We start from the raw sequence: 25,597 nt of genomic DNA, 5'->3' as shown, positions 1-25,597 counted from the left end.
CAGGAAATTTGAGTCAGCTCAGGGTACCTGAAGAGTGCTCTGATTGCTGAACTTTCAGCCTGGAAACAGGCCTGCCTCCATCACAGGCAGATACCTACTTTGCAAGAAGGAGGGCAAGAGATTTAGCTTGATTTAACAATTCTGATTTTAAACCACACTAAAAGGAGTTGGTGATTGTGAAACCTTCCCCCTTCCCTCAGAATAAGGTACACCTTGGCAATCTATGACCAAATAATTGGACTTTTTTGGTTTTTTTCCTTTAAAAATTTTCAGGCAAATGGAATTAAACAATTGTGAAAATGGATCTTTAAATATGGAAGTAAATAATGATGAAGAAATCCTTATGAAAAACAAGAGCCCCTTGTATTTGAAACCTGCAGAACTGAATTGCAGCATATTGAGTGAAGAAAATACTGATAATAATAATGTAACAGGTAAAAACAAAAGTAAAGTCTGAAATAAACCTTTGAATAATAGGTACCTAGGAATAATAGGTACCTAGGATCTTAGGGGTTTGATCCATTATCCGTAATGTGATACTTGATAGGGATTGACCTCAAGATCACATAGTAAGTAGCTCTGGAGTTAGATGTTAGCTCGATAACACAGGTCACTTGATAACATTCTGCTTTGCCATCTGACCCAGTGTTGAAAAGGCAAAATGAAGAGAAATTTTCCTGCTCACTGTTCTTGGCTGTGATATTCATGGGCTGCAGTGAGCAGTAGCTGTCTGTGCTGACTTTTTAGTATGAGTATTTTACATGCCTTCCACTGTAATCTCAAAGTCCTTTGAACTCAGACTATAATGTCAGACTTAAGAGTTTATAAAGTTATGGCAGTTCAGTTTTCCAACCTCTTGGTTTCTAGTGAAGTCCAAGGTTATCAGAATTCACCAACCACCAGGTTAGACTGAGCCTTCTCTGTGTTCATCAAGCCAAAATCCCACATTTCAGGTAATAGCCTGTAGTTGAAAATGCTGCCTTTTCAAATTTACTGATTCCATTGGCTCTAATCGGTCTATGGCTCTAATCAGAACTAACTTCAGATCAGTCTAAGACAATGTGTTAGAGCTTTTAATTGTGTTGTAAGATTTAAAAAATATTTTGCCTCCTCTTCTCCCCTGAAAAAAGAGATCCCATTTTTACAGATGAGTTGGGGAAAAAGAAGATGCATTTTCATAGCTCTTAATTTGAGGCAAGCAATCTACACATCCCTGTAGTCTTGTCCTTTTAGTAAATAATAAAGACAAGAGAATTGCTATTGAAACAGTACTGTTATTTATTTGACCCAGTAATTTTACTTCTAGGAAGTTGTCCTCAGGGAATAGTCAGACTTAAGGACAAATATCTGTGGACAAGGATGTTTTTTATGACATTGCAGTCAGTTATCATGATCATGGTAGTATATTCAATAAAGTCACTGCAGACTCTGAATTAGCAAATATTAAACCATTGCTCCTAGGAGAAATGCATAGATAGGTTCCTGTAAACTTCTGTTCACAACATTTTTGTCAGCTGATCGATACATAGTCTTGTTTATGTCTGTTTTTGTTTAAAGGGACCATATTTAACATATACTGCTGATGCATGAGCTTTGAACCCATGGCCAACAGCACTGTAACTTATCTATCTAAGTGCACAAAACTTATCTAATACATATATCTTCCCCATAAGGCACATTACAGCCATCTTGCACTTAGGAATACTAGACAGTACTACACTTGGGGGCCCTTTTTAAACAGTGAAATCAATAACAAAATGCACAAAAATGCAAAAAATGTGGCACTAAATAAGCACATTTGTCTACAGTATGATTGCTGAAACAAGAAGGCAAGAGCATCACCTTTTCAACCTCAGCTGGGAACATGTATGTCAGGTGAATCAAAATTTTCACCACTCTGCACTTGTCCACAAATGGCTGCAGAGGGTAGCAAGCATTGATTTTAAGTTTACAAATAAATTTTAACAAGTAGGCAAATTTAAGGTATTTAAACACTACAATTTTAGAAACCACCTAAATGTCCTCCACATGAACATGATGCAGTATCAGGTGGTCATTAAAATCGTATTTTGAAAAGTACTGAATGGTAATGAAAATATTCATGATTCACTGTTCAATGAAAACAATACAAATCTATGTATATTTAAACCCAATTTTGTTTGTGTTTCCATATATGTGTGTGTAATATTTCACTGATTTCTGTTCCTGCATACTTTTCTGTGTTTTAGAAGCATTCAACAATAAATATGTATTATTTTTTGTAATAACTAAGTAGTAGTAATAGATATCTTCAACTTTGCAGTCCAAGGTGAAATAATGAGGAAAGATGGAGAAGAAAACCTGGGAAATCATGACAACTTGACAGAATCAAACTCCTCACATAGCTCTTCAGAATCCCATTGGGAAGAAAGCCAAGAAGTTATCCCAACTTTCTTTAGTACCATGAATACCAGGTATTGTGTACTCTGTAAAATCATTGACAGTTGGACACCAGCTTCCCTTCTGGAAAGTCAGTCCTGGTGTTCCTTTCAGGAGATGGCATATTCTAACAGAATAGAGATTATGGTATACCAAGTATCTACTTTACTGCTTACCTTGTCTGAAGCAGTGGATGAGAGAGAACTGGATTGTGAGAGTATACTCTATGAACAAATTTTAGTTTCCTTTGATGAATTATCTGTGGGAAATGTTTTTATTGGACTGCATTATAATAGAAAAACAATCACTGGGAAGTACCTGTGAAATCAGGCCAGATGATTTGCCCTACACAGGGCCAGCTGTTTTCTGAATACCTCTGAACTGCAGAGAGTGTTAATGTTGTATTTTCGATCTTCCCTCCTCTATCACCAAACTGTTTAGCTTTAGTGACATTGAACTTCTGGAAGACAGTGGCATTCCAACAGAAGCATTCTTGGCATCATGTTATGCTGTGGTTCCAGTATTAGGTAAGATTGCTAGTTGCATTTGCCTTAAATTCATTAGTCTCTAGAATCTGTCTCATTGCAGTTATTTTGCAGTAGAAATATCCTGAACTATGTGTACAGTGAGATGACCCTTCTTCTTAGCTACTTCTCCACATCACCAACCACATGTAGTTAAAACTGTATGACCTTTAGCATTATTGCATATTGCCATTTCATTTTTATTTATGATTAGATAGTGACCTCAGAGTAGTGCAATGGAAAAAGGGAATTATGTTTTGTGGAGATGATAGTTAAAATCAAAAGTGAAAGAAGTTGAGGAACAGACCTATAAACAAATCCATTAGTACTATGAAAAAGTCTTTTACCAGTTAAAACTTTTCTTCCAAAGATTAAAAAAAATTGTATGTATAAACTTAAGTTCAAGTTACATTTAGTTTTTTTAGAATCAATAGTACCAGGAATCAATGTGTTGAAATTTTCTACATGACCCATGTAATTGTCTTTACATTTTTCTTTATATTAAAATATAACTTGCATAGAACCTAAGTGTTAATGATTCAGTGAGTTTTGACAAATGCACCTACCTGTGTAATCTACGTCCCTGTCAAGACAGAATGTTTTCACCGCCTCAGACTGTTCCCTCAGCCAGTAATCCCCGACCTGTCACACAGCCCCAGGCAACTATTTACTAATTACTGATTTCTGTCACCATAGATTAGTTTTGCCTGTTCTAAAACAATCTCATATAAGTATAATCATATTATATGCTTTTTTTGCATATGGCTTTTTCTCTCAGTTTAATGTTTTCATATTTGTTACAGGTATCAGTAGTTCATTCCTTTTTAATGCTTAGTAGTATTCTATTAAATGAATATGCCATAATTTGTTTATTCATTCTCCTATAGAGGGACCTTTGGGTCTTTTCTTGTTTGGGGCTATTGTAAATGAAATTGCTCTGAACATTTTTGTGTCTGAGGGCATATGTTTTCATTTCTCATGAATAATTATTTAGGAGTAGAATTACCGATTCATAGGTGTCATATGTTTAACTTTATAAAGAGTAGTTGCACAATTGTATACTTGCAACAGCAGTGTATGAGTATTTTGTTGGCTTTACATCTTCACTAACATGTGGTGGTGTCAGTATTTTGGTTTTGGCCATTCCTATGAGTGTCTAATGGTATCTTCTTGTGGCTTTAATTTACATTTCACTGACCAGTAATGCTGTTGAGCACTTTCTCTTATAATTATTAGCCATTGTTCTCTCTTCCATTGTGGAGTCTGTTCAAATCTTTAATTCATTTTTTAAATGGAAAATTTTAAATAGAAAATGAATAAAATTCATTTCTTTTCTTGCTGATGTTTTTTAAAGAGCAGAGTTTTTGATTTTCATGAAATCCAATTTATCTGTTTTCTTTCTTTTGTAGTTAGTGCTTTCAGTGTCCTGAGAAACCTTTGTTTCCCCCAGTGTCATGAAGATATTCTCCTATATTGTCTATTCTTTAGTTTCGATTTTATATTTACATCTGTGATTCACCTAGGAATTAGTTTTTGTATATGGTGTGAGGTAGGAAGTGTTGATTCTTTTTTACCTTGTGATACCTTTTACATTACTTTGGAAGCTTTGTTGAAAATCAATTGACTTTATAAGTGTGGGTCTCTTTCTGGACTCTCTCTTTTCTTCCAATGATCTGTTTTTCATATCATTACTACACTGTCCTAATTACTGTGTCTTTATAGTAAAGCTTGATACCAGATACTGTGTTCCAATTTTGTTTTTGTTTTTGTTTTTTTTCAAGATTGTTTTGGCAATTCTAGGTCCTTTGCATGTCCCATAAATTTTAACTTTTCTATCTGTATTTAAAGGCTTTTCAGAATTTTGCTTCAAATTACATTGAACCTGTAAACCAATTAGGAGGAAATTGACATCTTAAACGACATTGAGTCTTCTAATCCACAAGTAGGCTCTATCTCTCCAGTTACTTAGGTCTTTTTTATTTTCACAACAATGTTTTGTGAAGTTTTTACACATCTTTTGTTAGGAATAAAAATTTAGAATTTTATGTTTTTTTATGCTATCCTAAAAAGTATTTCATTTTCCAGTTTATCCTTGATAGCATATAGATACAATTGACTTTTATACATTGAGTTGCTTTTTATAATCATGAATTACTTAATTTTATAAAATAAATTTCCACATAATAAGCCATGATGTTGGTTTTTTTTCCTGTAATGTAGTGAATTACATTGTTTAGATGAATTTAAGTCTTCTTTCTTGCTGTTTGTTTCTACCATCTTCTATTTTCACTTTGTCCTATATGTTCTTTGTTCCTTTTTTTGTTCTTTCTTGACTTGTAGACAATTAACGAATTATTTTTTAGTATTATGTTTTATTTCCTTTTTTGGTTTTTTAGTGTCTGTCTTTGTTCCTGCCTTTATTTTGGATCAATTAACTATTTTTTAAAATTCCATTATATTTCCTATTTTGGCTTTTCATCTATACCCCTTTGTGTTATTTGTTGAGTTGCTCTTGTCCAGTAAAAATATGCAAATTATGCATATAATTAAAAATTTTCTAGCAGGCACATTACAGTAGGCAAAGCAAAACAGATCAAACTTATTTTAACAATGTATTTTATGTAACCCAGTATATCCAGAATATCATCTCAACATGTAACCAATATAAAATAATCATTAATGAGATGTTTTGCATTTTTTGGTACTAAGTCTTTGAAACCTGGTATATATTTTATACTGACAGTACATTTCAATTTGGAATAGCTACATTGCGAGTACTAAGCAGCCACAGAGCTAGTGGCTACCGTGTTGGATAGTGCAACCCTAAAGGTGACAACATGCATTCTAAACTTAAAAAATTCTCCTCACCTGTCACTTAGCACCTTATTATAGTTACTCATCTCAGAGTAGTATAATAAAAAAGGTGATGACAGGATCTTAAAAGCCTTTGGAGCTTTACTTTTAAAAAATGATTTAAAAGCAAAAATTGAAAGTTTTTTTGGGGGGGGAACCTGCTAAATTTATTGCTACTGTAAAAAAATATTTTCCACTTGAAAAAATTGCTTTTTCAAAGGTGTTTTCAATCTTCTCTTCTAGACAAACTTGGCCCTACGGTGTTTGCTCCAGTTAAAATGGATCTTGTTGGAAATATTAAGGTAAATATGCTAGCTTGTATCTTTGGAGACTTTTTAATTTGGAGGAAATGGTTGCATGAAATTGCATTCTGAAATAAATGATTGCTGAGTTTTATACTCAAATGAAAAGTATAGTCAGCTGTGAAGAAGGTTCTGAGGCAGAAAAAATACTTTAAAGATAGTACCTTAAAACTCTGAGACTAACTAATTCTAGCTTAGACCTCCTAAGAATTCTCAAACAAAAAAACACATTACCTTGAAAACATAAAGAAGGTAATAGACACTTAATTTTTTTTTTTATTTCTTAGAGGCCTGCTTGACAAACTTATAAGTCTTAGTACTGTACTTATTTGCATCATAGCTTTTGCTTTTTTAACTTAGATTGTTTCCCTGCCTTTCCTGCAGAAAGTAAATCAGAAGTACATAACCAACAAGGAAGAGTTTACCACCCTCCAGAAGATAGTGCTACATGAAGTGGAGGCCAATGTAGCCCAGGTCAGGAACTCAGCTACAGAAGCCCTCTTGTGGCTGAAGAGGTGAGGCAGCTGAAGTAGGGCCACAGTTAAGATCCAGCTCAACTGTCATGTTACCAGCAAAAGAACTGTTATGCAAAGGAGACTATTTCTGAGTTAAGGGTCTAACACAATTACATAGCCTTTTCAAGAGACTTTATGACCTTTTCTTTTTAGCCTGCCTCCTAATGGTGGTAAACATTGTTAATATTAATAATGTATGTAAGATAGGAATCTTCAAGGACAATAAAATCAACTGGTTTCTCTTTAACTCAGTGGATCACAAACTTCTATGTCATCGGAATCACCTGGAGGATTTGTTAAAAAAAGATTGCTCTACCCCAAACCCAGAGTTTCTGTAAGTCTATAGTGGGGCCCCAAATTTGCATTTCTAACAAGTTCCCAGGTGATACTGAAGCTTCTGGTCCTATGACCACATTTTGAAAACCACTGTTTACTTATATCAAATGAGAAAGGTCCAGGGCAAGCTAAAGGAGAGTGACAGGGAAGAAACTGAGAAGAGACTGCCATACGACTTGACCTGCTCACTACTGTGCCCAAGATACTAGTGAAAAAGAAGCCGATGTCTGTCATTTATTTCCTTATCCCCACTCAACAATAAAATTAACTTTGAAAATAATCTTTCTTCCTCTTTTTGGTTTTAGAGGTCTCAAATTTTTGAAGGGATTTTTGACAGAAGTGAAAAATGGAGAAAAGGATATCCAGACAGCCCTGAGTAAGTGGTGTTTACATTTTGATTGATCCATTGAATAAGGTGTGGAATGAAGACCCCCTGGAGGAGGAGACGTGGTGTTGGGGACATTTCTGCTTTTCAGGTTTTGATTTTGTGTCTTTTTTATATTTCATTATTACTGTTTCTTATATGCTTTGCTAAAAAAGAATCCATGAGATAGTGACCTGGTAATCCAGATCTAACTTATTAAAAACCAGTATATCTTAAAGAAGAGCTAAATTAATGGAAAGTCTTAATAGGAAAACCTAATCTTTTCAAGAAGTTAGTCCTTCCTAAATTAATCTTCAAATACAGTGTAATCCTCTAAAATCATTATCCAAATAGAAAAGGGAGAGGGTGGGGAACCTGGGAATTTGCTCTGGAGTAGGATGAAGGGTTGGTCGGCATCCTGTACTCCTCAAATAATCTTCATGCCCCATTTTTGTAGTGGTAGAGCTGAGACTGGGGTGAAGGCCTTGGTCAAAGGAGATCATCCTACGTCTCCATCATCTTAATGCAGTGACTGGAACATTGTACGTGCTTAATAAACATTGGGTGGGTGGCTAGATGGATAGACTGATGCATCTAAGGGACCAGTTCTGGAAAACATTGAAGACTTGAAAGCACGCTGTTAATGCTCCTAAGAGAGTGGTTGAACCCCCATTCTCAGCCTATAGGAACTGCTTCCAGCATAGGCCATTAGACATGGCAGGGTGGTGGTGGGGGAATGGCCATGTTACTGTGAAGCCATATGTTACTATGATGTAGAGAAGCACATGATCAAGCTCTAAGTAGCCATGATTATAAATAGTGGAATGAATGAAGTAGATGTTTCTGTTGGGGCGGAGGAGCCAGTGTTCACTGCAGCATTTTGTGGTATCAGGAGTGAGTTCTGTCCCCTTCTGTTAGTCTTCCGTTTTGGCCATGAGTCTTGACAGATTCTTCCCCCACATGATTTTCCCAGGCCTTCCTGCCTAGAAACTTGCTGATGTGCTATGAAACAATAAAAGCTGATATTTTTGTAGCACTTTATGAAGAATTTAGACAATTATCATATCAGTCTGTTTTTATAGTTTAGGTAACCAAAATTCTGAAAGATTAAAATACCTGCCAAAACCACAAAGGTCACTTTGGATCCCCTGCCTCCAAGGTTCTCATTTTTCCCACAAAAAGTCTTTCTGCCATCCCTGTGCTACCTGCATTTTGGGGGTTCTCATACATCATTCAATTTCCAGGACAGTCTCAGTTATATTTGCCCCTGTGTGTCCTGATTTTGGTAATAAAGGTATACTTACCGTAACTGTTCCTGCCCTTTAACCAGTATCTATCAGACTTCATGGCTTGTCTAAGATTATGGGCTTTCTGGGTTCCACCACTTAATAGCATTGTGCCCTTAGGTAATTTACTTAACCTTTCCATTTCTCAGTTTCCTCATCTATAAAATGGGAATGATGATATGATTTCTGTAATAAGGTTGTTGTAAGATTAAATAGGTTCATGCATGTGAAAAGATTAGAAAAATGGTGCGTAATAAGCACTTAGTAGGGGTTAGTTTCTCTTGTTTATGTTTTTATCATAAAATATGAAGTTGATAACCTGCCAGAAAATGGGGTGTTTTTGTCCCAAATCAGAAAGTTTATAAAACTCAGGTGCTAAGCCAGAAATTTCTCTCCAACTAACTTCTTAGTGTGGAATTTTCACACTGGGAGGAAGGGTCCTCCACCTGCAGGAAATGCATAAGGTACGGATTTAACGGGTGCCTGGTGGGCTCCACATGGCACATGACGCTGTTGCTTTGTTACTTTGTTATGGCTGTCGCTAAGGGGAGGAGGGGAGAGCTAATCTCATTTACCCCCCTGCTGGAGAGGGGATGAAACGGAGCCTGGCTGCTTACCGTGCACTAGCAACTGAAAAGAAAAGCTTTGTCCCCTGGAGGTGGAGAGGAAGTGGAGGATGGCCTTTTCTGCCCTGCCTCTGCCCCTAACTCTGCCCCTTATTCTCCCCAATGTTTACTTGATTTGGAGACTGGCCCAAGAGATGTTGACTTTGTGGAGAAGGGAGACTGGAAGAGCAAATGCTGCCCCAGAACTGAAAGAATCACAAGCAACTTCAGCTTTCCATTCTTCTCTTCCCCCTCAGTGTTATTTTCAGTGGAAAGGAAAAGGGGGGCTGTAAATTCGAGATTTTCATCCTGATGTTGATGATTATCTCAGAGATTTTCATGGTTTAAATCATATCTTTGCTTTTAGGGACCCCTAATGTGCTGCTACTGTTCCATATGGAGAGAGAAAGTTCCCTGACCAACCCACCCTCTGCACCAAACACAAGACGTAACAAACTCTGTGCAAACAAATACAGTTTTATGAAAAACATTTACACATTAACTTTTCAGAACCCATAGGCTCCTCGATGCATCTTTCTCCTGGGCTAATAGCTTCTCTTTTCCCATTTTGAAATACCAGCCTTTTTAAGTGGAACTTATGTCTAGTCTGAAATGAGTGACTTTGGGTATATAGGTAAAAATGTGTTGTGCAATTTATATGCCATGTATAGGCAAATTAGACTGCATCTTTTAAATTCTAAAGTTGAATTTGAGTTACTGTAATAACACCTACCCAGTGTAGGTATGACCCTAGGTTCTTGATACTATTTCATTTACTCTTCCAAATACTCTCCTTTTATGGTGAGAAAACTGAGGATTAGAGAGAAGAAATACCTTCCCTAGGATCTTGAATTTATACCACTGTTTCTCACAGTGGTCCAAGAACACTAGCATCTTTGTCCCTGGAAATTTATTAGAAATACAGACTACCAGGCCCCATTATATCTGCCGACCAGGAACTGTGGAGGTAGGGCCCAGCAATCCTTGTTGTTAACTGGCCGTTCAGGTGATTCTAATCCATGCTGAAGTGTGAGGACCACTCATATAGAGCTAGGGTCTTGAAGCTCACTAGACTGTCACTAGACTGTATTTTGATTATTTGGGAATTTTGATCTGAATGATTAAATGAGCAGGAGTAAAAGTGTTGAAATTAGGTAGCCATAGCATCAGCTAATTTCACCTTTTTCATGATAATTAGCGAGTTATCCAGTGACTGAAAATTTTTCCTAATCCAGGAACAGCAAGACAGTTAGTAAGGACAAATAAAGGGTAAACCTTGAATGGTGCTCCCAAATTTGAAAACACTGGTTAAGAAAGTTTTTGAGGTGAATGTTTATAAAACTTGTAAAATCTTAGTGGTCTTGAAAATGGGAGATATGTAAAAGTCCTCAATGACACAATAGAAGCCTTGACATCTGTTAACTTCTGGAAGATGCCTATATAGTCATAATATTGCTGCAGTTCTGTGTCCTAGAATGAGTTCCCAGGATCTGGAAGGAGACCTTAGGCTTTATACTGCCTCCTTTTGCATTTAAGCCAGCACTTGGATTCTCATAATGATGATCAGAGTAGAACGTTTTGGGTGGTCTCATGCCAGGAGCTGCTCTGAACTCTTAGTGTGTCACATGACATTCTCTAGAGGTTATTCTAAGAAAAGAGTTAGAGTCCATAAGGCAGATTTGTTTAATGGTCCACCCTGTAGCTAGCCCCTTCATTCACAGATGCCACATCAAAAATAGCTTTTGGAAAGCATCCTTGTAAGTAAAAGGTAGAAAAGTTGCCCTGGCATTTCATGTACCAATGTACTAAATGTTTTGTGCTCTGCACTGTTCCCTCAGCAGGATAGCATATTGCCACATCCCTCTCCTTAGAATGATTCCATAAATGTCAGGTAAACAGTAACCCAAACAAGATCTCTAGCATAGAATAGGAAATTTTTTAAAGGATGCTCAGTTATGTGTTTAATCTAAAAGGCTTTCACAGACAAGGGAAGCTATGTGAGAGACAGTCAGAACTTATAATCAAATATTTAGCATCAAATCACAACTTGAGTAATTATTCTGAAAATACTGTGGAGTGTGAATCTAATCATGCCCTCTCCAAAACTTCTCACAGCATGTACCTCTAATGGCAGGATTGGCTTGCAGTATAAGTTTTCATTTTGATAGTGCTTGAAGTTAATAAAGAATATCTCTGGGTACTTGTTTCACCTCTGTCCAGTGGTTATTGAGTTGGCTTTTCTCCATACAATTCATTTTGCTTGAAACTTAGTCACTATAAAGAATTCAGAGGTTATTTTCCTAGTAGCTCAGGTTTTTTCAAGTTATGAATATTTCAGACATTTAATATGTATTAACCACTTGACAAAATATAGAAAATAGTTCAATAGAGTGCCCATATGCCACTCCTTGACCCCATGATACCTCTCATTTTCCAGAGAAGATCATCCTGAATTTACTATTTATCATTATAAAATGCATGTTTTTCTATTTTTACTATATATTTGTGTGACTATAAACAGTATCTAGTATTGTTTTGCATGCTTTAAACTCACATACATGATGTCACATTAGACACATTTTCTTTGTCACTCAGTGTTATTTTTCATATTTATTCAGTGCTTGTTCACTCTCAGACCTCTCCTGGTTCCTGATTCTTAATCTAAGGACTGCCTTAGTTAGCTGATTTGCAGAGCTGAGATGATTGTTATTTCCGTACCTCAGTGAACAATTGATTCCACCTTTCCTGGCTTTGCTAATCAGCTTTCCAAACCCTCTCTTAAAATTTAGATATTCATTTCTCCTTTGTCCTTTCTACAACCCAAAGTAACTTTATAAAGTCTTATCAATTACAGATTTATAATAGAGAAACACTGTCATATATGCAGTTCCTGGATAGAGTAGTTGTCTGCCGACACTTATAGAAGTTCTAGCTCAGTACTATAATAGGTTTAGGTATAATCTCTAAATACCTCATAACAAGTTTCTGAGTTACCAGTAAAGAAATCAAATCTGTGTGTTTCCATAATCAGAATAAGGTTCTAATTCTTCCAGGAAATGGCTGGAAAAGGCACAGTTTTCATTTTCATTATTGTGTTTCACAAAGAATAAACATTTGTTTTTTGGCAAAATAGTTTTAATGCTACAAGAATACTCCAAGTTCTCATTGCTTTTAGCTTTATGTCTTCATGCAAATCACTTTCTCTCTGGGTCTTCTGTTTCTGTGTTTGGAAAAGAAAGAGAATTGGGCAAGATGATTGTCAAGGCTTCTTGCTCAGAAATTGTGACTCAATCTCTGAGGAACTGAAACATCTCAACTGGGAGAAGGGTATCATTTGTCTTTCAGAGGCCAAAAATACTTCAAGATTATAGAACATGCGTTATGATAATGAATGAGTATTGCAGTGAAGATTAATGTATTTCATTATCTAATCCTCTCTAGGTAACCAAAATAGGTCAGGCTTAGACTTCATCTTATTTTAATGCAGCCTCATGTGACAGGGATATTGGCAGCCCTACAAGTTCACTAAAGACTTTCAGCAAGTCTTTTTCTTTTTATTAAATGAATTTTATTTCATTTGTTGGTTTTAAATTGCATCAGGGCCTGAGTCAAGATCCAGCCCAGATTCTCTCTGACTCCTTCTATTCCTTTAGACTGTCTGGCCCATATTTTGCCCAGCGGGACTCTTCCCTGGCAAGGTACAGGCACAGCAAGGAACAGCTGCCTCCTCTAGAGGCGCCAGGCTGGAGGACACAGATCATGCTGCTGTACAGACACTCCCTTTTCCTTAGGCCAGGCTGCGCATGTTATTTGGACTCAAAACTCTCTTATTTTCTTGCTGTTCTTTAGAAGAGGGTGTGGAGAAAGGTTTCGAGGCTCTTTTGAATGGTTGACTTGAATGGCAAACTGCAGGAAAGGTATAAAGTCCCCAAGGCTGGTTCTAGAGCCCCTTGTAAATAAACAGTTTGTCCAGCCTGGTGCACTTTGGAGTTGAAGGTTCAGGGACCAAGACGCTACACTTGCTGTATATTGTAAAGAAGTGTACTCTCATCTCATTCCTTTCTCCTCACAATTCCAGAATGATCATGACTGTTAGAAGAAAATAATACTATACATAGAGAAAAAAAGAATATGCCGACAGAATGTGCACTGTGGTTATCTGTGGGAGGCATGATTATAAGTTCCTTTAGTTCCCTCCTTTTTGTGTTTCACATATTTTTGACAAAGAACATTCATCACTGGTGAAATCAGAAAAAAGCAGAAAGTGTTATATTGTTTAAAATTTCCACTGTGCCTCAGGTGGGAAGTTCGGAAAACCGTGATAGACATAAAAAGGCCTCACAATTTGACCCAGCCCCAGTGAATTACTACTCCCTGTTGCCCAGCATGCTCTCATCTCTCACCACTCCGTGGTGCTTCTTCTATCTGCAGCCCTGGTCACCACCCTTCTCTGTGCTACTCAGCCTCTGAGGACTGAGTATTTGGAGAATTCTCTGTGCACATGCACTCAGGCTGAAATCAGCTGTCTGTTCCTGTAGCACTGTGTACAGAGCTCTGTCACTGTAGTTGGCAATTTCTGTAGTAAGAATTGTTAAGTGACTGGCTCATATAAGCCCATGAACTTCCTGAGGGCAGGAGACTTAGGGCTTAAGTCACCCAAGGATCTCTGCTGCTTTGCACAATGTGGGGCATGTGGCAGACTCTCACTAAATTATTTTTGAATGCAGCAGCTGTCTCATTGTGAATGTCCATAAGCAGATTTTAATGACTTTGAATTTCATCTATTTATTTATAATGGCCATTAATACCTTGCCTGTTTAGAATCACAAGAAAGAAAGTATTCCCACTATCTTACCTCTGTGACTCATGTCAGATTGGTTTCCATGGACCTATATAGTATCTTGCCAGCCCATGTGGCTTCTTGGAATGGATGGTTGGAAAGTTTATTGTCTGCTGATTTACCTCAGAGGCTCCACCCAGTGCCCAGGATTTTCTGTGCATCTGCTCTATATACTTCGTGGACCAGCAACCCTTTCTTCACTAAGGCCTCATATATCATCACAAACGTCCCTGGCAAAATCCGTCCTCTCGGAGAATCAGATAGGTTTAAAGTGTGGCTTCCATTGAAGACTTGTATCTTTGACCATGGCCTGGTCTACAGAGACTGTTCTCCTAAGAAAAAAAATTAAATTGAATCTTAAGTTCTCCTTTAGGCTGTTTCTAAGAGTCTTCTTTAATTCTTTGTTGTTTCTGCTTTGGCTTTACCACCCTTGATATTGGCATTTCATCCTGTTCCTAAAACTTTAGATAGCCAAGAAAATCTGCTGTTGTATTTTAAATGTAGTCTTCTTTTATATGAAACTTAATTGTAATTTATGCAAACTTGAATTATGTAAAATCAGTAGGATATGCTAAAAGTATTAATAAAGCCTCATCCAAATTTTAAAATTAAAGTTGACAAGAATTACATCATTTCCAAGCTAAAGAGCTTCAGTAAATTGTAAACTGTGTTTGAGCTGCAGACACATAGCAGTGCTATTTTGGCTAGTAAAATACAGATACCTGACATCATTTGGCAGTATTCTCTGAACCACTTTGCTTCTTACTGCATAGGAACTTACGGTTTTGGTGTTGATTTTTCTAATACATCTCTTATTATAATTTAAAATATTTTTATGTCCTATTATAATATCACCTAAGGATTGATTAAATTGTGGTAGTCCTTAGACTGGTGCTGAAACTAGCATATGAAAATAAATAACTTTGAAATAGAATTTAGAAGTGAGAAAGCATGATGAAGAAGGTCTTTCACCTCCCATGATACTCTGTGCCATCAGTGTAGGAGTGAGCACTCTGTAAACTCCTGGAGATGATGCTTAGAAAATAAGCTGAAGGATTAAAATAAAAATGCACTGTGGTGATGTAGATCTGTGTCTCCTGAGAATGCATTTATTCCTATGGAAAGATCAATTTTGAATTTTGCAAAGCATTCAGAAACACATCCCTTGCATAAAATGCAGTCATCTTGTTCTGGAGATTTTTTTTGTAATTAAAATTAGTATATGCCAGTTTTTAAGTATCATGTTAAAGCACATTGGGACAAAAAAAACCAGGTTTTTGTTTTTAAAATCTAGAATATGAATGACTTTTATTAATAGGCCACACCAATTATTTTATAACTAGTTTAGTAACTTCAAGCCATTATTTCCATAATAGTTTTAAACGTTTCCAGGTTTAATACTGAATATCTAGGGTCATAGGGACATCTAGGAAAAACATTTGACTTTCCAGAATTAAGAATGTTAGGACTAAAAAGAAACAAAGGGGGAAGCTGATAGAGCAGCAAAGGAACTGGCTCAGGGTCATACAACATTTCAAAGAACTACATTTTTATATTTTTATAGTACATTTTAAATTATACTTAGTCTCAATTTTCCAATATTCATTCCTTCTTCTTTGTTTCCTTATATGTATTGAATTTTTCCCACCATGATGATAAGTTCAGATATATTGACACAGGTCAAGGTGGAAATACCTATTTTTCTTTTGAGAAAAAAGAAATCTATGTAGGCTTTTTTCCTACTCAAGACTTTCGGGGTATATAATCTTGTAGTTAGACTCTTGTCATCAGTTCCTAATACCAATAGGACAATGCAACTGTGTACATTAGAAAGGACATGATACAAATAGCGCATCAAATTCTGATGAAATTGTTCCTTATGGAGTGTTTCTTCTTTTCAAGATAATGCGTATGGTAAAACATTACGGCAACACCACGGCTGGGTAGTTCGAGGGGTTTTTGCGGTAAGTAGTCTTTCTGCCTCTTAATGTTCTGATGGTCACAGCAAGGGGTGTGTGTGTGTGTATGTGTGTTCCTCTTTGCTTTGTTTTCGAGAAAAAGAACTATATGTTTATTTCATTTAAGTCTGTAGGGCTTTGTTGTTTGGAGATGTTGGCAATAAGAAGTGTCTAGAATAGAAGAGACTATTAAAGAGTGTGCCTTACCCTACCCAGTTCTAATGACCTGGTGGAGATTTGCCTCAGCAGTGGCTGCCTTTCTTATAGAGTATTAATGCAGAGGTAGGCAGGAAACTGCCAAATATTTACCATGGAGGGGAAGCCAGTGATGCCTTCAAGCTCATTGTTCCCTCTCTGCTGCTCATTGTATTTAATCCTGTTTATTCTTGGATTTCAATTGATTCTTTTTTCCTTAGTTGAATTTTATTTTTGAATATTAAGTAATTGGATATGCCAGCAGCCAGGGCCAGAAATATCTTACCCAGTTATTTTCATTGTGAAGGGACTTGTATGCATGTGTCTTGGCTCCTGCTATGCACTACTCCTTCTTTCCCAGCTTATTGACCTAGGAAAAGCACAGCATGGGAATCATAGACCCCTGGACAAATTACTTAGCCTGCTTCATCAAATAGCAGAAGTAGATGGCCCCTTTATGTCAGTGCTAATGCTCGGTGATTCTTCCATGCAAGGAGAGAGGTCAGCCTTAGATACAGCGTGACACGGCAGAGTCTCATGTAGTGGTACGCTAGGAAATGTCATAGAACGTGAGTGTTCTTTGGAAGGCCAGAGGATAAAAGTAGTCTTGCAGATTATGTCTTTTACTAATTTAAAGGATAAAAGTCATTGTTTGCCTAAGGTAAGAACTGTTTAAGTCATAATTAGGAGGCAGGTAAAGAAAGTAGAAAGAATTTACAGTGGAAAAATCAGATTTTAGTGAAAACTAATTATTTTTTTAAAGAATGGAGATAACTATCTTCATATACTATACTATCCACTGAAATAGAAGCTAGACCTATTGGGGCTACAAACTGACCACATTTACCTTCAAGTGCATGTGTAATAATCATATGTAGCTGCTGGACACCTATTGTGTACCAGGCACTGTGCCAAGTACTACCCTGTTCATCATCTCCAGTAATCCTCAGCATGAATTCACACTATTTTATAAGCTCAGAACTGTTAATTCCAATCTCACAGTGAGGCTATGGCAGAGCCCATGTCTAAATCCAGATCTGCATTCTCCGAGGTTACTGTGTTCATCCCCCACATTGCAGCTCTTCACAGGGAAGACAAAGTAATTGAGAAGCTGCTAGTGAGTAATTAGGCCGTGGATGCTGCTACATTTATCGATCTCCCTGAGTGAACACTGTGATTGCCTGTTGGTGCCTGACACGCAAATTCCCTTGGTGAGATGACAGCATAAAAACACTGAGGTGCCCTGGTTACAAGAAACATTAATGTAGTGGGGTTTTTTTTTCTTAATATAGAAAACTGAGTTTACTCCTGAAATAGTAATGATCCAGGAGGTATTGCCAACAAGAATGCAACTATAGCAGAAAATTTATCATAAGTATCAGTCTTCAAAAGTACTTTTTAACTTATTTTCTCCAGTATGTAGTAATTTAGACTCATTATAAAGTGTTTCAGAAATCATGGAAGAATAGTAAGATAATAATTAAAACTGTCCATATTCTCATTAGTCCAGAATAACAGTTTTTAACATTTTTGTGTCTTACCTTCTTAGCTTTTTAAAAATATTTTTTACATACTCCTTTAAGTATTGTGCTATTTAATTTTATATTTTTCCATAAATACATATTTACTCATAGGTGTTTATAAACTTATTTTCTCATAAAAGTTTCCTAGAGTAGAATTGCTGTCTAGTACCAAGAACTACCACAACTTAGAATTGTGAGTATTCACCATGCATTAGACATTTTAAGTTCTGTACCTACAAAAAGTTATTAATGTCACAACTCTGAAATAGGTTCTCTTATTTTCCCCACTTGAAGAAAAAGAAACCTGAGATATAAAAATATGAGGCAATAATACCCAAAGTTATAGAGTAAGAACATTTTTAAGGCTCTTGATATCACTGATAGTAATTTCTAAAGTTGCCAGTTTATAATAAAATAGATTAAAATTGATTACAAACATTTGGCAATAGCCTTATCAGTAGAGGAGCTAGATTGGTCATTTCAGCCTTTCTATTACTCTCCAAGTCATCCCTCCTTTGGAAAGTTTATAGAGTATACTAATTAGGGGCAAATTCATTTAACTGATCTCAGTTGATCAGGAAAACATCTTTTACACTCAAGGAATTTGAGTCATTTACCAGCCACATGGTGAGCTTTTGTTTTCAGTCATAATCTGCAGAACTGACACCCAGTCCAGGGCTGTGCCTCCGAGTGGTTACCAGCCATCCATCATTTCACCTTTTCGTCTTCAACCAAGTTCTGCATTGGCTCCCCAGTAGATTGGCTGTATCAGAATCATCCAGTAGCCTTTAGTTCTGGGCCCCACTCTGGAGAAACTTAAACATTTTTTAATTTTACTTAAACATATATACATAGGGTTTTGCTGTTTTGCTTTGTTTAGTTCTGTTCTGTTTGTCAAAAATTCCAGAACGGTTATAACAAAAAATAGCAGTCCCTGCCTTCTCCCTATTGCCCAGACTCACTCCAAAAAGGCTGCCACTTCTAACTACCAGAGCTGTCTCTTCCAATACCTCCATAATTCTAAAAATGTTTACTGTTCTTTGTGGCCTTACCAGTTTTAGTCACTAATGTTGACTTTCTGTTGTAGATTAGAATTTAGCTTTCTTAGATTTTGCTATCACTACCTCACCTCTCCTGCCTCTGCCTTCCCAATATAATTATATCACAAGTTGACATTATGATAAGCCAAAATTTTGTGATCTGTTTTGTTTTTTCTTACAAGTTTTATATTTTTTTCTGTACATCAGATCTCTCAAATCACCACTGTTCTGAACTCACAAATGTATCAGATTATCTGTGATTATTTTTTTTTTAAACTTCTCTTCCAAAACTCTGTCGACTCGTATTGCAGTCTGAATTAATTGTTCTGGCTTATTGTACTGCTATTGTCCTAGTTTTCTCCACAAGTTTTCCTATATTGAATACCCAGCCCACCCTAATCTTACTTCCCAGGTCCTAACACCTCGTATTTCTTGATCTAATCCCCCATTTTGGTGAGAACCATCCTTCAGTAGCTTCCTAAGTGTAAAAGGGAGCTAAATTTTTGAGTTCCTGCATACCTGAAAAAATGTCTTCATTCTGCCCTTTTTCTCTGGAGTGATGCTTTGGATGGTATAGAATTCTAGCTTAAAAATAATTTTCTCTCAGTATTTTGAAGGCATTCCTCTGTTGTCCTCTGGCTTCCACTGTCACTATTGTAAAATTTAATGTCATTCTAATTCCTGTTCCACTGTATATAAATGGTTCCTCACCCCTTCTGGGTGTTCTTAGGATCTGTTCTTTACCCTCATATTCTAAAATTTCATGATGTTCTTCTTTTGGTCTTTATTATTCTGATGCTGAGCACTTGTAGGTCTTTAAACCTGGAGACTTCTATCCTTCAGTTCTGGGAGATTTTTCTCACATATTTTTAGATAATTGCCTTTCCTTCATTCTCTACTCTCCCTTGTACTCCTTTCATTATTTGAGTATTTACTGTGGGCAAGGCAGTGAGCTAAACGCATCATACATATCCCATTAATCCTTCAAGGAAGGAAAGTGGTATCAGTCCTCAACTATAGATGAGGAAACAAGTTCTAGGAGGTTAAGCACCTTGCTTAAATTTCTCAAACTAGTATGTAAAAGATAACGGGATTCAAGTCCAGATCTCCTTCAGCCAAGCCTGTGCTTTAACCACTGCATGATAATGCCAGTCACTCTACAGTTGCAAAAGTGAGGAGGGTTGATTCTCAAAGACTTCCAAAGTATAAGGAAGCCCAAGAAAGCATTATATAATTCAAGATTCTAAAAAGTCTCCAGAGATCTCAAAGCCGACCCTGTGGAGACCAGACAGCAGATTTTAGAAAGTTTAGGACACAGTTGGCCTGCAAAGGGAGGAGAGCTATAAGGACACCAGGAAATCTTCCATCAGAAAAGTGGTCTGGTGTGAAGGTTTCGCTGAAAAAGCACCAACAGTTCTAAGTTCAGATCCTGGCCCTGGCACTCATTAGCTCTGTGATATTTATCTGTAAGATAGGGATGTAAACTGTACAGGGTTTTTAGAAGAATTAACTGGGATAAAATACATTCAGGCATCGGTGCACAAGCAAACAACAAATGTTACTCCCTTTTTTAGAAAATAAGCAGGAATGCAAAGGAAATATTATCCATGTGGGGGAAATATTACCCACCTGGCACATAATAAATAATTTGCAAAGAAAAACATACAGAGATGAGCCACAGATAGGAGAATGAGGAGGCCTGGAAGGGTGGCCATGTGAAAAAAGACTATGGTAGCAACAATGTGTATAGTTGTACATTCTGAGGATTCAAGGCGAACAGTCCGTGAATGAGGAAGAAGCTTTTCTCAACTGTTTTTTGCTCAGCTTTCCCTGACTTGGTGGTATTTTACATCCTCAAGATGGCCCAAGTCCATACTTGCTTCTTCCAGCCTCAAAATTATTTGATTTGATGCATGAAACATGATTTTAGAGTCCATGAATTGGAAGGATATATTCCTATTTTTTTTGCTCTTGCTCTCCTCAGCTCTGTGTATTTGGGTGAGCATGTGTGCATGCATGCACTGGTGCATAAGAGTAAAACATGGAGGAGAGAGAGATGTGATGCAGTTTCTCACCAGCAGTTCTTTTGCAGTTAGCTCTGAGGGCAGCTCCATCCTATGAAGATTTTGTGGCCGCATTAACCATAAAGGAAGGCGACCACCAGAAAGCAGCTTTCAGTGTTGGGATGCAGAGGGACCTCAGCCTTTACCTCCCTGCCATGGAAAAGCAGCTGGCAATACTGGACACTTTATACGAGGTCCACGGTCTGGAGTCTGATGAGGTGGTATGACATCTGCAGGAAAGCACCACCTCCTAACTTCAGGGAATAAAATTTGCTGAAGTGTTTTGTTGCCCTGCTTAATTTCCAGCAGCAGCTGCAACTCCTTACTCTCTCCAGCTCCTTCCTTGATAGGGGTTGGAGAGGAGGAGGCAAAGCCTAGTGCTTTTATATATAATTTTTTTTAATGCGTTGTGTTTTGTGTGTATAAAAATCAAGGTGCTATATATTTCAGTTCAGAGGGCCTCTGGGAACCAAATCATAGCCGTTACACAGACTTGAACATCAAGATTTGACAAATGAATTTGTTGGTATTTGTTTCATTTGTTTTTAGCTTGTCATTTTAATGGGCCACCCAAACCCAATCTGAAAATGAACAAATTCTGTATCAAGGACAATGACTAATAGCCAGTCTTTCAACAACCTAGAATTAGATTAAAATTTTGTTGAGAGCTAAGCCCCTTGTTGAAGCTATTGAAATGTAGTTTGCTATTCCTACGTGTTCTTCAGATAATCCTCCTCTCTGTCACTCTGTCGGTGAGAAGAGCCTGTGTAGTCAGGGTGTTCAGGGCACTGGTGTGACCATGTCTGTGTGAGAACAGAAGACATAAACAAGGAACACCTTCCCTTTTTATGGGTGAGATGTCCTAACCCCAAGCTGGAGGATGGTATGGGAGGAGTGGGACAGGTCTTCCAGGATGACCCCTGTGTGGTGCCCACCCTTTGCCAGCATGCTTTCCCATGTATTATCTCAGTTGGACTCTCAAGTGAAACTGTGATATACAGGGATTATTACCCAGTCTGAAAAGTAAGGTTTAGAGGTTGAGGGATTTACTCCTAGTCACACAGCCTCTGCATAGAGGAACCAGGTGATTCTCAGTGTGATCTGGAACTCCTCTGCATCAAAATCACATGGAGTGCGTGTTCAAAAAGCAAATTCCCAGGCCTTACCCTAGAAGGACCAGAAGCCTTCCCTGAAGGACCAGAATAGTGGGGGTAGGACTTAGGAATGTGCATTTGAATAAACTTTCCAAATGATTCTAGTGCACACAGGGTTGAAGAACCATGAGATTAAATTGTAGTTTACAGTATTCCAGTCTTCTGCATAAACTAAATGATGTGTACTTTTTTCTAAAGAAGAAGAGCTATTGTTGAAATAAAATAGTTAGAGAGTGAGAAGTAGAGCAAGTTTACTCAGCAGCTTTCTTAATTGAACCAACACTGGCACCCCTCCAGCAGGCCTTCAGGTTGCATTAGGGGATGTGCTCTCTGGTCAGTCTTGGTTTAATCATCAATAGTGCAGAGCAAGCTAAATGCTGCTGTTTATCAATGTCAAAAGCTTTGGGACATGTCAAAGTTTAAAGGTGAGATTTAAGTCTTTCTTAAAACAACTTTGTGTAGGCCTTCTCCTGAAAAGGCCTTCTCCTGACATCAGGACTGCGGCCCTAGTCTCTCAGTAGGGCAGGCTGCCCTAGAGCAGGCCTGGGAGAGAAGTCATGGGGGCCTTCCCATTAGAAGCTCCTTGCTTATAGTAGCTAGAAGGGAAGTTCCAGCAGAGGTAGTCCCCCAGAGTAGCAGGGGAGTTCCTTTGAGGGGCACAGGTAATGCTCCCTAGCAGCCCCAGATGATGCTGTTCTGGGGCAAAGAGAACCCCCTCCTTACACAGAGAGGTTAATGTAGGGAGGGGTATTGATTTTGCCTTCACCGGCTTCAAGCAAATGGGCATTTTATATGGCTCACATTAACGAAGCAGGTACTCTGCTCACATAAGGACTTCTGGAAAATGCTTCAGCTTAGAAAAGCAACATCAGGTATTTTGAGACAAGGGGGGAAAACATCAATAAAATGATGCTGGTTCTTTTGTATTTGAGCACTTGCCTTTGGCGGCTGCCCAGGCATGTGTGTTGTTTCCCCTGCTCCCTTGAGTAGTTAGTATAGATCTCCTTCTCTGGCTGTTGTGGCCATGATGGTGGGACTAGGAGGTAATTCAGACTTCCTGCCGTTGGGATAGTTTCCTAAAAGGGAAAAAGGAAAGGGCAGCCAGTCTTTGCTCGTACCCTGAATGAAGACAACTCACACATTGTGCTGTTGGGAAGGGATGCTGTGGACATTGTGAAGCATGACTGGTCTAAGCAAATGCTAGTGCTTTCTGTCATCTCAGGTGAGCTCAGGTGGTCTCTGGAGACTGGGTGCGCACTCTGGGAAGACCTCAGATTTGCCACTGAGGTTCTGAATACACAAAAAGAAAGCTGTTCAGCATGGTCATTTCCCATTTATATAGGTACTGCCTTAGTGTACCTCAATTTTCATGGGAAGAGGAGTTTAATATTTTCTGGGATCATTGGGTCCCAGATCAGAATAGCTTGAATAAGTTACAGTTTCTGCTCACTATTTTTCCAACCCTACAGAAAGGGGATAATACTTTTCATAGGTATTTTCCTCATGGGAGCATAGTAAGTTTGCCTAAGATGCATAAAGCTATGAGTGTCCTTACATAAAAATAACTAGAAATTTAACCTAATAATGGACAATAAATTCAACTTGATATGAAGTTTGGCACAGTCAGAGCTTCTTCCTAGATCTACAGTATTTGCATATCTATTTTCATTAAAGTCGTAATTTGTGCTAATTTGCAGTTACTATCTAAGAAGGAGACAAAGAGAAACAAATAGTTAAGGCCTTCTGTCCATAATCTGCCAAGATTTCTGGGACATCTAAGCTTTCTTTGACCCTGGCAGGTAGAGGTGATGAGAAAATGCTAGACAGAGTAATCACATGGCTCTCATTGCTCCAAACATTCTTAGGATTCCTTTTGTAGAGTAACCTTTAATGAGATCCTGAAGAGAAAGCTACTGTATCTTCTAGGTATTAGTAGAAGCTACTAAGAAACATTTGGATGACCCCTTACAGGGGCTTCCATAATTTCATCACATCTACACTTTCCCCCATAGGAGAAGCCAAGCTTTTATACGTAGGAGAGATAAATGTGTATTTGTCGAACTGAACAAAGTCCTTTTGATGACAGCAATTTTTTTGTCCTTTGAAAGCAAATTTGATTCATTATAGCTAATCCTGGTGACAATGTTAAATTGGAGGGATATCTTTTGGGAACAAATCCAACTTGTGACTATGAATTGAAGATGATTTTCTCATCCAGCTCTTGATCCAGCTCTGCAAGGAATTCTAGAAGTGGGGCATCTTGGTCCCCAGGGAGTTTACTTTGAAAGGTGGTGTTTGTTAGGGTGTATAAGGAGTGGCTTGAGGCACCTTATCATTATTACTTGTGTGTCATTCTGAGCTGAAAGTTTCCCCAAATCTCATATTCTGTAATGAGGGATTGCTGAATTCCACAGTTCAGCCTTGTTGTTTCTCTCTCTTCCTTGTTACTAAAGATTGACAGCAGTGCAACCAGCAAATAAGCCCCCACCCCACCCCACCTTTTAGCTATTCTGCCCCATTCTTCAGCAGCCCTGCTGTCCCTCCCAGACTGCAGGAGCTTCTCAAAGAACCCATGCTCCTATTGGTAGCTGTAAAGTAGGTGGTTGCCATGATGGGTGGCATCAAATAAAGGTGATCTGTTAGTAGATGAGCATTATTAGAAAAGTTGGCAGTCTTCTCTTTTTAATTAATTATATATATACACAGATCGAAAATGTTAATGCTTTAACTTTATATTTTCTAGAAAATTAAAAATATGTGATAGGGAGCAATAAATAAAGTACACTTGTTTTTTTTTTTTTGAAGTAAAAGAGCTGAAGTAAGAGGTATCTTATTAAGGAAATTTAATCTGTAAAAATCATATATATGAAGAAACATCATTTAAGATAATAAAGTCAGGGTCATGAGAAATATACAGTGACATTAGGCATTTTGGAAACTTTCTGAAGGAAAATAATTTTCATGTTTTTTTCCCACTGAACTACCACATCCTAAAAGAAGCTGGTTACATAATGGCGTATTTCTGAATCACTGATTAAAAATATTTGCCTCTGATTTTAGTCATAGGTTTTATAACTCTTCAGCTTCCATACCCCCACATTTCATTTCTGTTTTCAAGGTGAACTGTCTACCTTTTTTTATATTTTTTTATTCAGAATTTTTAAGTACAGTATACTGTAAGCTGTAAGCTGTTAGCCATGCTAATGTGTTTGGTCTTGGAAGGCCTGACTTCAGATGCTCTTGTGGTCTGGTACAGTCCATTCACAAACTTGAGTGCAAACCTGTGTCCCCGTTAAGTATATATAGGGAGCTTAATATAAAAAAACTTTCTACTTCTGAATGTCCCTTTGTAATATGCAGTTGCTTACTCAGGGATTTCATAATAACTAAAACAAATATTCACTAGCTCTCCAGTGGCATTTTAAGACTGCTTATCTATTACAAGGTTGTTAGGAGTGCTTCCAGTGACTCCATGAACATACTGTTCACTAGACCATCTTTGTAAATGTTCCTAATTCCCATCCTGTTGCAGTCAGTAGTCCTATGTATGGAGGCTATTTGCATGATTTGTCATTGCACTGCCGCATTAAGGCACTCCAGGGCATGATTGAGCAATCGGTA

The 25,597-nt window shown here is 37.6% G+C and overlaps 1 protein-coding gene across 8 annotated transcripts in view; it reads left to right on the top strand.

Annotated features, from left to right (window-relative positions):
• PLEKHA8 (pleckstrin homology domain containing A8) overlaps positions 1–25,597 on the top strand; it is a 111,504-nt gene that overhangs the window by 52,199 nt on the left and 33,708 nt on the right. The window contains exons 7-14 of one of the 8 annotated variants that reach the window (XR_005063778.2): positions 274–434; positions 2,303–2,453; positions 2,860–2,945; positions 6,039–6,097; positions 6,482–6,571; positions 7,254–7,324; positions 15,946–16,007; positions 20,852–21,103. Coding sequence is in view for 6 of the 8 variants with exons in the window: in XM_037027377.2 (XP_036883272.1) it covers positions 274–434; positions 2,303–2,453; positions 2,860–2,945; positions 6,039–6,097; positions 6,482–6,612; positions 7,254–7,324; positions 15,946–16,007; positions 20,852–21,049 (919 nt within the window). In the remaining 2 variants the exon portion in view is untranslated. The other 7 variants (XM_037027377.2, XR_012132233.1, XM_037027379.2 and 4 more) reach the window with 7 other exon arrangements.

This window comes from Manis javanica, chromosome 6 (genome assembly GCF_040802235.1).
Source record: "Manis javanica isolate MJ-LG chromosome 6, MJ_LKY, whole genome shotgun sequence".
Classification (NCBI taxonomy): domain Eukaryota; kingdom Metazoa; phylum Chordata; class Mammalia; order Pholidota; family Manidae; genus Manis; species Manis javanica.
Note: the sequence above shows the minus strand (reverse complement) of the source record. Positions and strands in the feature narration are given on the sequence as shown.